The 12,521-nt window shown below is 35.8% G+C and overlaps 1 protein-coding gene across 7 annotated transcripts in view; it reads right to left on the reverse strand.

The window, feature by feature from the left end:
* Nucleotides 1–2,748: 2,748 nt before the first annotated feature.
* The window catches only part of TAPT1 (transmembrane anterior posterior transformation 1), a 51,595-nt gene continuing 41,822 nt past the window's right edge, over nucleotides 2,749–12,521 (reverse strand). For all 7 annotated transcript variants that reach the window (XM_075148813.1, XM_075148811.1, XM_075148810.1 and 4 more), the window contains 3 exons: nucleotides 11,211–11,287; nucleotides 7,583–7,743; nucleotides 2,749–4,884 (listed from right to left, as the gene is read on the reverse strand). In XM_075148813.1, coding sequence (XP_075004914.1) covers nucleotides 4,655–4,884; nucleotides 7,583–7,743; nucleotides 11,211–11,287 — 468 coding nt within the window. In that variant the 3' untranslated portion in view covers nucleotides 2,749–4,654. The remainder of the gene's footprint in view (nucleotides 4,885–7,582; nucleotides 7,744–11,210; nucleotides 11,288–12,521) is intronic.

Consider the following 12,521-nt stretch of genomic DNA (forward strand, 5'->3'; position numbering starts at 1 on the left):
AACTTATTACTGCCTTTGTCCAACAAACTGAGCATGGATGGGAAGAAGCAACACCAACATAAAATCGAACCTTCCTTGAACACCAAAAATTGCTCTATTAAAAATATACTTACCTTGCAACATAGCTCTTATCACCGATCTAAGATTAATAAGTAATTTCTGATATAAAATTTCTGATATAAAACCATGAAAGTAGTAAATGCAATATAATGTATAATACATGCAATGTGTTTGCCTATTCAATACAGAATTTATTCAGCACAGTTTACAATATAACTGCACTAAAAAAATAAGAACCCAAGGTAATGCTGCTGCAGCTCACATCTTTGTACTCACAGAGTCGACTCCTCTCTTTACCCCGGATGCTCAACACTTTCTCCAGTTCAGCTGCAAGACAGAACTGCCTCCAATTAAAAGTGAAACCTTGGCTCTGCTTGACAGTATTACTCTCCTACAAAGTAGTAATGAATGGAAGGACAGCCTACACAGCCTAAAACAGTAACTGCAACGTACAGGTGAGCAGCATATTTACAATAAGGGCACATTGTAAAATCTGAGTTTATTTCATCACAAATGTGGTAAGTGTTTTGGGACAAAATGGAGAAATATTTTAAAAACCTATTATCATTTTGGGTTTTTCTGTTATTAGAGCTGTGAGCTTCCTAAGGAGTACTCTTTGGTGTTATATATTCATGATCCTTCTTACAACTCCTCTGTTGGCAGCATTTTTTCTAAATCAGATTATAAAAGATACTTAAGTCCTAAAAGTCTAGCTAGGCTCTGGCTTACTTGGTGTGGCCGATAAAAGATACTATTCTCCTAGAGAAAAAGACAGAGAAATGATACGTTCGGTGTTTTCGACAGCCTTCATAGACTAAGCATCTCATACCACTATATACAGAAAAACTTCCTTGAGATAAAGTGGTCTCATTGCACCGGTTTCACAATTTGTTACAGCCCCCTTTGCTAGCTGCTTAGTACTCACATAAAACTATTTGCTTCCTCGGAGTCAGCAAAATTAACACATCCCTAATTTCTAAGAAAGAGCAATTACTCTGAAGTTTTAAGAGCAAACTTTGTTTAGTAATTGTGAAGAACATTTCTGAAGCCAGATTACCCAAGGCTGACACAGTTGGTACAACTCCTATTTCACTCACAATGGAGTGGCCCAGTTTGGAAGACAAAATGTTGCAATCTTTCAGGAGTTTCACAGAGTTTGATTATATTTGTGCCATAATTGAGTTGCATTCATCCTTGCTTACCGCCACCAAATAGATTCAGAATTGTAGCCCAACAGCTGAGCTGTCATAGCAGCCACAACTGGGCAAATACTGGCTTTAACGAGTGACCTCGAGTAGTCTGCTGACTTACAAAAACTGACTTCTAAATGAGTATTTAGAATATAGAAAATTTTGCACTACAAAACCAAACAAGACAACATTGAAAAGTTTCAACAAACTCACTCTAAATTAAGAGGCAAGTAAATTAACAGTGTACTTGTGATTGTAAAACTACTTTGCTTGAGGGGAAATACTGCTTGGCTGATGAATATCTGAAAGGCTTCAAAAGATTAATTAAATAATCCTATGGAAAACATGCTTGTTCCCTAATGCTCCCATAATGAATAATAGTAATTATGAATATACACTGTACTCAGTGTGTGCTTTTGGAATTAATTTGGCAACTGTGACTTCAGTTGAAATATCACTGCTTGCATCAGAACTGTCTAGATTTTGGTTTTGGAGGGATATATTAATTGAAGAACTCAATTTATTTACTGCTTAACCTCTGAGGCTCTTATTTATTTCACTGTTAAGACAGGAGCTTATCAAGAAACCTAAAGAAAGGAAGAACTGCATCTATAGATGAGAAATTTGCTGGGGGTTTTTTTGTTTGTTTTGTGGTTTGTTCCCTCCCCACTCCAGCCACCTCTAGACTTCTGAGAGGGTCAGAGAAGAAGCTGTGAAATTCATTGAAGATGCATTGCTAGATATTCAAGGAATCCCTATTAATCACAAACAAGAACATGAGAACAATTAGAGAGCTTGGAGCAAGAGAAAACAATGAAATTTCATGCCCAGTAGGGCCCCTACCAGACTGTCAGAGTGTTTAACGGGAAGTGTTGTATTTGCAATGCCTCAACTATACCTTTGAATTATTTTGATCCATAACTCAACAAAGTTATGCCTACACAACACACGGAGACATAACAGCCATTTCCCAAAGCCCAGCTATACTGCTTTACATCTAGTTATCACAATTCAAGGGTAAAAACAGAGCAACAAAGGCTCTCGGCCTCAAGACGAGGATCTAGGCCAGGACTTGGACTTAAGAGCAAGTTAGCCATTACCCTTTCACTGTTACGGTCACATGCTCAGGAAAGGATTTGCCTAAGCATATAGTGCAGTTCCATTTGGCTTTGCTGTGTAGGTGTAACTACTCCAATTGTAGTAACTGACTATATAAATTACAACGCCCTTAAGACATAATATTTTTTCATTTACATGGGCTTTTGCCTTCAAAAACAAATTAATAGTAGGTTGGCATCAATACCTTCTTCCTACAAGTGGCAATAACCAACTGCTACAGAAATAAATCAGAGGTAAAGCCACTGATAACCCAGTTCTTATGCACACTCATGTCCCACATTTGCAAGAATCTTACTTTATGGAAATTGGAATTTAATACAGTAAATACATTGCAAGTTCACCAACTCTGAATACTAAGAAAGAAATGTTGACGCTGTACTTTTCCTTTTTTAAACAAATATTACAAAATTGAATTTTATTTTCCACACAAGATGCACTTATAAAATTGATACAGAATGTCATTCAACAGAAAAAAATGAAAGCAATTTCAAGCTTCCTTTAGCAACTGCTAAATAATTAAAAAATAAGATACAGCAAATTGACAGATAATCTGAATCTCAATGTGTGAACATCTCCAATTAGTATAAAATACATCAAAAATTAAAGAATTTCAAATTTTTCCCCAGCACAAGTCCTCTTCTTTTTACTCCATCCCTGAACAGTAACCACAGATTTTGGCCGTTCCTCCAGCTACTCTCGATGGGAGAGGAGAGGCTGAAAGGCTGCAGCAAGAAGTTCCCACCAGAGCAGACCACGCTAACCTGTATGGCAAAGCTATCTCATTACCAAGTCTGCTCAGATACGTAATAACTCTGTCCAACTCTCTCCATTTGCTATATTACTGTAGTCCTGCAAGTTTCAGGGATTAGCATATACATTAAACTTTCACATGTTCATAAACGAAATAAACTTTGGCTTTCCCACTCTGACAAATTATGAAATTAGCAAAGAGCAAATTTTGCCTTCATTTGTTCAGCACTGAAGTACTTTTATGATACCTTCCTTTGGAAAGTGAAACCGGTGCTTACTTAAATGTCTGAAAGGCATTTGAAGTTAATGCTGTCTTTTAACAACAATATATGAAGAATTTACCATTAACTAAAGAGTCTCTTCTGATACAAGTCTCCAGCCTAAGTTTTGAGCTCAAATTTATTCCATTCTTGATCTGAGGATCCCAAACCATCTTTCATCAATTCTCCCACAACTGCATCTTCCACTAGAAATTTAGATGCACTGTAATGCTTAAATGCTCTTTATAGATCTAGCTGTCTACTTAAGTTTGGCTAAAACCAATCAATTAAAATGGATAATTCTGATTTGATTGTCAATATGAACTTTTATAGGCATGTTCTCAGGCAAGTTAATTCACAGATGTCATTCTTATCAGACTTAAACCCAAAATGCAGTCTAATATTCTTTTCTGCTGCATTAATGCCATACATACAGTTCCGACACAACAGTTGCTTGCTACAATTAACACTGCTTTTCCTCAACATATAGAAGTGCCCCTTTATTATTTTTTTCTACAGCAACAAAAAATCCTCAGCTTTTAAAAATAATTTTATAAATAATTTGCCTTGCAGGACACACAACACAAGAAATTATTATGTTTCATATTTGCCCAGTTAAGCAGAACCTTCATTACTGTGATCTTTCCCTGGTGTTTAGTATTTAGATAAAATACTATGCAGTAAGTCTTTCATTTAAAAGCAACATTTTATTCTGATTACAAGATTTTCAAGATACATCTTGAAAAAATTTTTGTTGACAAGGATAACTATCTTGACTTACTGTTTTATGTACCAATGCTTTATGCGTTTGTTGATATAAGCACAAGTTTTGAATTCTGCTTGCAGATGTTTAATAAAACAGGTAACTGGAAAGGCAAGCTTCCGGTCAAGTTGTCATACATTTCCAGGAATATCCTTACACTGGAGGAACCTTCATGAAAAGTAGTATCTTCTGGAAGCATGGTTTCATAACGCAGAACAGGATTATGCTTTTTTTCCAGTCTATTTTCCAGAAAAGTGATACTGCAGCTCTGCCACCAGGCTAGAGACTCACGATCCACCACATTTTCCAAGAGGCAAGTTAAAGATCACTTACTTGACCTGACCAGATACCAAGCCAAGTTACTTGTAGAAAGAAATTAATATTTTTTGCCATTAATAATTTAAGTTTTTAAATAAATATTTATGTGCCTTTTTTGGCAACTGTCCATTCTGGTAGCATCTGCTGTCCCAACAGCTCAGTATCCTTAGCACATTGATTGAAAAAAAAAAATCTTAGTCAATTCTGTTTCCACAAATAGTAAACCTGTCTATCTCCAACAAGTCTTTCTTTGAAGACCTGTGTTTTAATTCTGAACTGTCTTGGCTTATATCTTTTTCTTCTCCATCAGGAGTTGTCAGAAATTGATCAGAATTGCTTGTAACAAGAAAAGAGGGCGTATTCTCCTTCTGATGCACAGGTTGATTGGTAACTGACGCAGATCCATTTTCATCTGTGGAAATTCCTGTTGGAACATAAGATAATTACAAAGATAATCATGAATTTAACACAGACATGCTGATGCATCTATAACAACCAGATTCATCCAAAGGTGTCCTGAAAAAGTGTGCTGCATCAAATCAGCAGAAGCAACAGAAGAATGCTTTGTAGAAGCCACTACCTCTTCTTAGTTTTACCGTAAGAGATTTCCTTTTCTGATTTGGTAAAAGGTTAGAAAATGAATTCTACAGAAGTTTAGATAAGGAGCAAGAGCATAAGAAGCAGATGTTAGGACATAAACTGCATTCTTCTGGTTTACATACTCATTTTTGTTGGGTTAGGCAAAAAGATTTTTGACAGTCATTGTGTGAATCTCACAAATATTTTCTACTGAAATGAAGAAAAGGAATCTCTGTAGAGGGAACAGAGGATGTGCCTAATCCTCTACATATGTACAATAAACCTGACTTCTCTAGGGATAGCTAATAAATGACTCATGCACTGCTACACACTTTAATAGCACTGGCTCCTAAAGCAGTTCTATTAAAGATGTCTATTTTTACACCTGCCTCTTACTTCAGTGGAATTGAACAGTGGCTCCATTAACCTACGATATTTTTAAGTAATATCCACGTATTGTTTCCACATTTTGTTAAAACATTTAAAGAATTAAAATGTGTAAGGAAATGACAAGAAATACTTTTTTCTTATTTACTATCTCCTCGTAAAGACTGAGTTATTGTTTCTAAAGGAATCTGAAAAAAATCTGACTAATGTGGAGAGTACTGCAGACCAGCCCAAGGGAGTATTATTTGTCAGAATGGCCACACTATCCAAATTACTACAAAAACTTCTTTCTGTATAGCATCTCTTCACAGTATACCATCTACTACTTGAAGGTACATGGATTACTCTCTATAGTCTTATGCAAGTCAAAGGTACTAAACTTGCATTGAGAAAGGAGACAAGCAATGCTAATTGTAGAACTTTTTTACAAAGGTAAGTATTTGCTAACCCAGCAGCTTCCAGAGAAAGATGGTCAGCCTATAAATGATTACCAGTAATTAGAACTTCCATCCTTCAAGAGCAAGTATAAAATTTTATCCTTTTTATCCTTAAAATTTTAAACTGTTTCTGTGGACGAGGTGGAAACTGTTAAGAAAATAGACTTACATTGTAAGACGAAAGTAGACCAGATTAATTGCCTCACCCTCATCCTAGCAAGAGATGGGTTGAAAGACTATATTGAAAAAAAGCTGGTAAGTGGGGCACAGGGATTAATCAATACTGCAGAGCCCAGCAGTAATAATGCAGACACACAGAAGCTGGGGAAGGTAAAATCATTCTTTCACATAATTGAGGTTTTTAGTAAATAAAGAGCTGTTAAAAGGTATAAAAAACCCTGAAAAACTGTTAAAAGTTGAGCTTTTTCCATCACCAATGGAAGTTTAGAATATTCTACATAAAATCAGCAAAAGCTTTTTGATTGCTGCTTTTTAATCAAAATCTTTCCATTTGAGAAAATAAGCATCTCTGCTGACCTAGTAAAACTGCTACTGCTTCAGCTAAAAACATTTATTTACTGTGAGTAAGTTTAAGGGTCAATCTAAGTAAGTATAGCTTATTAAGTCTCATATCCAAGTGTAGCACTAGAATCTTTTATTAAAACATTATCATTATGATAGTCGTCTAATGAAATGCAAAAGGCATTTCAGACCAAATCGTATTACATTCTTTCACAATGAAACTAAAGCAACTCTATGAATTTAAGCTACTTAAAAATAAACGTCTGCACCAAGTTTCTGCATGATGTGATTTGACACAGGTGAGATAGAGATGTATGACTGAAACACTGACAGATTCTTAACTCTACTATTGCTGGCGAGACACTATGACGACTAATAAGCACCTTACATTTCAAGCTGTTCAAGTCTTTGGCAAGCAACTGTGTGAACACAATAAAAGCCTCACTGTTAAGCTCTCATTCAGCTCTTCACACAAGGAAGATACACAATCCAATTCAGTTGACTGGAACAACGAAGCTTTCTGTTTCCTTCTATAACGTGTCACAGGAATATAATAATGCCCCATTCCAATTACATTAATCGCTAATGCTGAGGACCCATACGAGAAAACCACACTGCACAGACTTGAAATGAAGTGAGTAGAGACCGGCTGAAATTCCTATTTGGATTTCATAAAGCTTTTCATTCATGTGTTCATGAGAATTATAAGTAATTGTATCTATTGTGTGCCATGTTTTACACTAATTTCCATAAGAAATGCATAAATTGCTTCCTTATTAAACTTCAGCACTGCCAGAGATGATGTGTAAATATTTACTTATTTGTGTAGTGACATGGCAGAGGGCATTGGACTACATGATCTTTAAAGGTCCCTTCCAACCCAAACCATTCAATGATTATGAATTTCAAACAAAAGTGTGCTACTGTTCTGATGTTTCTATCGCCTCCACATATCAGGGTGGGATCTTCAGAGATCATCAGAGAGATGAGTATTTACAACCAAAAGAAGATGCGTGAACTAAAAGCTATAAATTCTATTACATTTACAGACTTGTGTTCACAGCTGATATGGTACAATCAAGGTCCAGCAACAGGGTTACAGGGTTACAACAATGTCATACATTTGGTTTAATATTAAATTTAGTCTGAAAGCAATTTTCATTACAGGTGAAAACAAAACAAGGCAGTTTGCCTTACCCTGGGTAGATTTAAACATGCTTTGCTGTTTGCCAGCCGGCTTCCCTGGGGTGGTAGTCAGGACAGGATTGAATAATTTCTCCTCCATTTTTGCCTCCTTTACATACTGACATGATTTCCCCAGCAATACAATACTGTTAAGGACTTTTAGAGATATTAACCTGAAAAAATAAAAGGATTTGTTTACATATTTGCATTAGCATATTAAAATAATTGCATATTATTCATACTGCAATTACTCATATTAAAATAATTGCGTATGGTTACTGCTGTCATGGAAGGATTAGCTAAATTAAATGCCTTCAATAGCAAGATCAAAAGGTAATTTCCTTTTCCTAACAATTTGTTTCAGATTCAATGCTTAATTTTTCTTTTTTTTTCAGAAGGCATCTAGAGAAAACCATCAAGTTTTATCATAGTTTAACAAAAGGACTACAAGGACAGTTAAGCAGCCATTTAATACATCAAATATTTAAACACAAAACTAAAAAGGGCCCTCAACAGCGCAAGTCCAAATGAAATGCACTACTGTTAGAGCTGTAGCCTTAAGTGTGCCCAGTCAAGGATCTTGTGGACTTTGAACTACAAGAAAGCAAGTACCTAGCTTACACAAATTACAGGCTAATCATAAAAAGTCCTTTTTCACATCACAAAAGACAGTCCATAAAACTCAACAAATCCAAAGAGGCAGCACTGCATTACCATCATAGCACAGTCCAGTTGATGGACGTTCTATTATCACTAATTTGCAGCACAAACTTCAGCAAATCGTTGAAGTCCCTTTTACACCTGTCTTCTCATTTGAAGAACAGGAAGGTCTCATCTACCATCACGTGCTTTTAAATTTACAACGCAAATGAGCTTTGTAAAATCTAAGTTCCATTACTAGTATTAAATGACACGCAGACCTATTTCCACTCCAGAGGTGAAAGCAGAGGTGAAGCAGGTGAAGGCTCACTACAGAACACAGGAAATAGTGATCCATTCTCTGTAGGATGAATATAAATATTCTCTATGCAAATCAACCTATGTAACAAAAGTGAACCAAATGCAGACTCTGAATTCATTCTCCACTCTCTGAAAATCTGTTTATTATGTACATCACTAACAGACTAAAAAGATGACTTGAAGTGAACATTCACAGATCCATGGAGCGGGTCTAACTGCTTAATCATAAAGTGACCCAAGCGCACTTCAGCAACAGCTTCATTATCTCTCACTGCATTAGTGTAATCAGAACTTGTCAAACAGAAAAACAAAGTACACTGCACTTTTAAGGGAATTTCATGCAATACAATTACTTGTAGAAGAAATTTAGAGAAATGGAAGAATGAGCAGAGCAGACCACTTTTAGTACTCAGAAGAAACTGACATTTTAGTATCCAAGCAACCACAAAGATTATATCATTTTATTCAAGTTGAAAGCCGTGATTCTCTACAATTTTATTAGGCTATCGGGACAGATTTTGTTTGTGAGAGTTGAGAAGCTCTCCTCGATTTTTAGTGAGTTTTAGAGGTGTTTTTCCTACACTTTTCATGTAACATGCTTTTGTTCTGAGAGAATAAGTGTTTACAGCAAGATTTGACTCTGATTTAATGAGATCAGAAGTTGAAAAGGCCATAAATCAATACTTTACTGTAGCAGTTCCAGCTTTTCATGGAAAATTATGCAAGAGTTTCTAGCAATTCTCCTTTATTATTTTCTGCCAGTCCACCCCAGGCTCAAATTTACAACAACAATTTAAGTTTACAGTTGTTCAAAATCCTAGAAAAAGAAAACTCAAGTTTCATATGCTGGGCAAGACTCTTTAGTAGTATAACTTACAGTATTACAGTTGTTAAATATCAATACAAAACAATGTCCTCCACATTATAGTTTCAATGCTTTGCCCAGTTAACTGTTTCAGATTTCATCACAGTATTTCTCACGTATCTATGCTATACTAATCTGATGAAAAGCTGAAATTTACGTTCAGAACATGAATTACTGGAAAGGTGCAAGAGGTGAGTTAGCTCCAAATCTGAGATCATGGCAGAAGTAAAAATCGTAAAAATCTGTTCTCACTTTTCAATAACGACAAAATAAACCAAAATATATTTACTCTTGTGACCTATACCTTCAAAGAGCAGCATTTAACTCTTCATGTTAATTACATTACTTCTTCCTGCCCTCCATCCTCCAAGCCACAGAGACAGGGAAAAATCCGGGACTGGGCTGCAGCAGTGGAATGGCAGATGTAGGGAAGTATTACATATATTGGGAAAAAGGAAAAACCACTGAGCAGAATGAAGGTGCTGAGCTTGGTATACCACAGCTTGAATGTGATGATCAGGGGCTAGTGCTTTCAATTATATAGAGATGGCTTTAGGGAGAACATGGGCACATCATCTGGTACACTGGGGAAGAAATCAAAGTATGGTGCAAAGGAATATGGCTAACATTTTAATATTTGGCCCATATGCAATCTCTCAAAGTCCTAGTTATCCGACCCTAAAGAGATGTGTCTCTACACTGATGTGCACACATCAAACCAAGCTCTACTTTTTTTGCAGATCAAGGTCAGATTAGAGATAAGAGTCTACCCATTCTTAAAAAAATGTGTAGTAATCCCACTCTTTTCATAAGGTAGTATAAAACAGCAGCCTCCTCTCTTCCAGCATACCTGCTGAACCACCGCCCGAGACCTAGAAGTCTTTTACTTCAAGTCTTGCTGCCTTCAGTTACAAACACAACTTGGCAGGGCTTTCCAAGATTGGAAGAGAGATTCCCACAATACTGTAGGTGGGTTCTCTGTGCTGCAGCAATTTGAATCGCATGATTCTTTATAATCAATTTAGGAGGACTCCGATATCAATCAGTACTGAGAGACAACAAACACTGACACAGTTCAGTATGCAGCTTTCCTAGAAACTGGTCATCCCCACATAGTCTACAGCAAGTGCCCCAAGACAGGCAAACTAGACTGGATTTAAAGTACAACTAAACGCATCTCAGTAGTACATATTGACTGGTGAGAAGTTAAGGATAACACAAGTATAAACTGACTTGACAGTGAAGGGATACTTGCAAATCATCGGTTTTGGAAAACAAATTCCCATAGGACATTATATTCCTTAACTAAGATTACTTACTGATCCCACCCTTCCCAAAAAGGTGAGCCTTGCATTTACTTTTTTTTCATATAGCAGTTTCCTAACATGAAGAAACCTTGCATTTAGCTACCAGAGAGAAGAATTCATGATCTGCTGAGAGCACTTAAACTGCTTATTTTTGTTGGCATATTGCATATTTTGTTCTTTTCACAGGAAGTTTCATTCCTTAGAATCCAGTTTCCCCTTTTATGCAGAGATATGGTGCTTGTTTGTCAAATTCTTTCAATCATTTTTCCATTAGTTATTTTTATTACTGTAGTTACTTATTGAGGGCTATAATCCCCCAACGCAGTTACAGTACTTAGGGACCAATCTGTACTCTCAATTTCAGTTTATGAGCGTTAAGTGTTTCACATGTATGTTCTATTGAACATAAACTATGTTTACACTTATACCTAGAAGTATCAACAGAAGTTTTTTTCACATATCTGATCAAGTCATGGTAAATGCTTTTCAATCATGTGCATTTACTTACCCACAGTAGAACAGCACAACACAAACATAAGCTAAGACTCCTTGTACTTTTATTGAGCTTGTTACGACTCTGATGAGCTGTTTTAAGGATAAAAGTTAAACAGTTAAAACATACAGCACACAATTATTAATAGAATATTTTAACAGACATTTCTTATTTGGTAAATTCAAAACAAAAGTAGAAACATTTACATTAGTAGAAATTTATTCTAATGTTCCCCTTGGTAGCACTAACTATTCAAGATTTTGGTTTGAATAAGTTTTATACTAGGACCTAGTTGCAACTTTGCCAAAACTACAGTGTGATAATGCTTCCTTCTGAGTAAAATAACAAGTGAAAAAAACCTCCCCAAAAGTCAAGGGCTGGAAGCTGAGTTAACAATTTTTGAGGAAAATGTCAAGAGGTGCTGATGCAGTAAAACAGGATCAGTGTTTTGCACTATGCTAACATTTTGAATACAAAATTGCTTTGTGGACTAGGCATATGAATCCCAAGTTTCAGTAACAAACGATCCTGAAATCTCAGTTTTACTTCAGTATTTCATAGTTAGGGTTTCAAGTCAGGAAAGCATTCCAGTTTGTTTTAAACTTACTAGTATCCAGGATATCATATCAGAACACAATTAACTTGAAAAAAGTATTTCAACTGAATTCTCACTGGATGTACTTTACTTAGTTATACAAGAGATCATGATTATGATCGTAATTGTCATGGGTTTTGGGTTTTTTTTTTTTTTGGTTTTTTTTGTTGGTTTTTTTTTTAATCCTGGATAAAAACTAGGCAAAGCCTGTCAATAGTATTTTTCCCCATCTCTATGGGAGAACATTACATTTCAAAGTTAATTCCTATTGATATTCTTCCAGGAAAATTATAAATTACCATCTTTGCTGGCAAAAAAAGAACACATTCCCAGTATTATGATAACTACTGTCTACATGTGTGTATGGCGAAAGTCAGAGCAGCTGTTAACAGAAAACATTCTGCAACAGTTAATTCAGAACAAACAGCATGTGGACACAATTCCAATAATGAAGTGATTCATTTTACAGCAGCATGTCCATGTTAACCAGGTCAACTATTTCAGAATCATGTATTCTACAACAGCTCAGAAGCTCAGTGCCCCATATAAAAGAAAACTTAGTCATTAAGCAAACCATTATGGGGACAACCACGAGGACTCCTATGAAAAACCTAAAAAAACTAGTACACTATTGCTAACCTTCTGGCAACCAGCTGCTTTGACTATTCCGAATGAATGAACAGGATAATTGCCAAACGGAATAAATGTTTAATAAGCACAGATGTAGTTTA

Source organism: Calonectris borealis, chromosome 4 (assembly GCF_964195595.1).
Source record: "Calonectris borealis chromosome 4, bCalBor7.hap1.2, whole genome shotgun sequence".
In the NCBI taxonomy this organism is placed as follows: domain Eukaryota; kingdom Metazoa; phylum Chordata; class Aves; order Procellariiformes; family Procellariidae; genus Calonectris; species Calonectris borealis.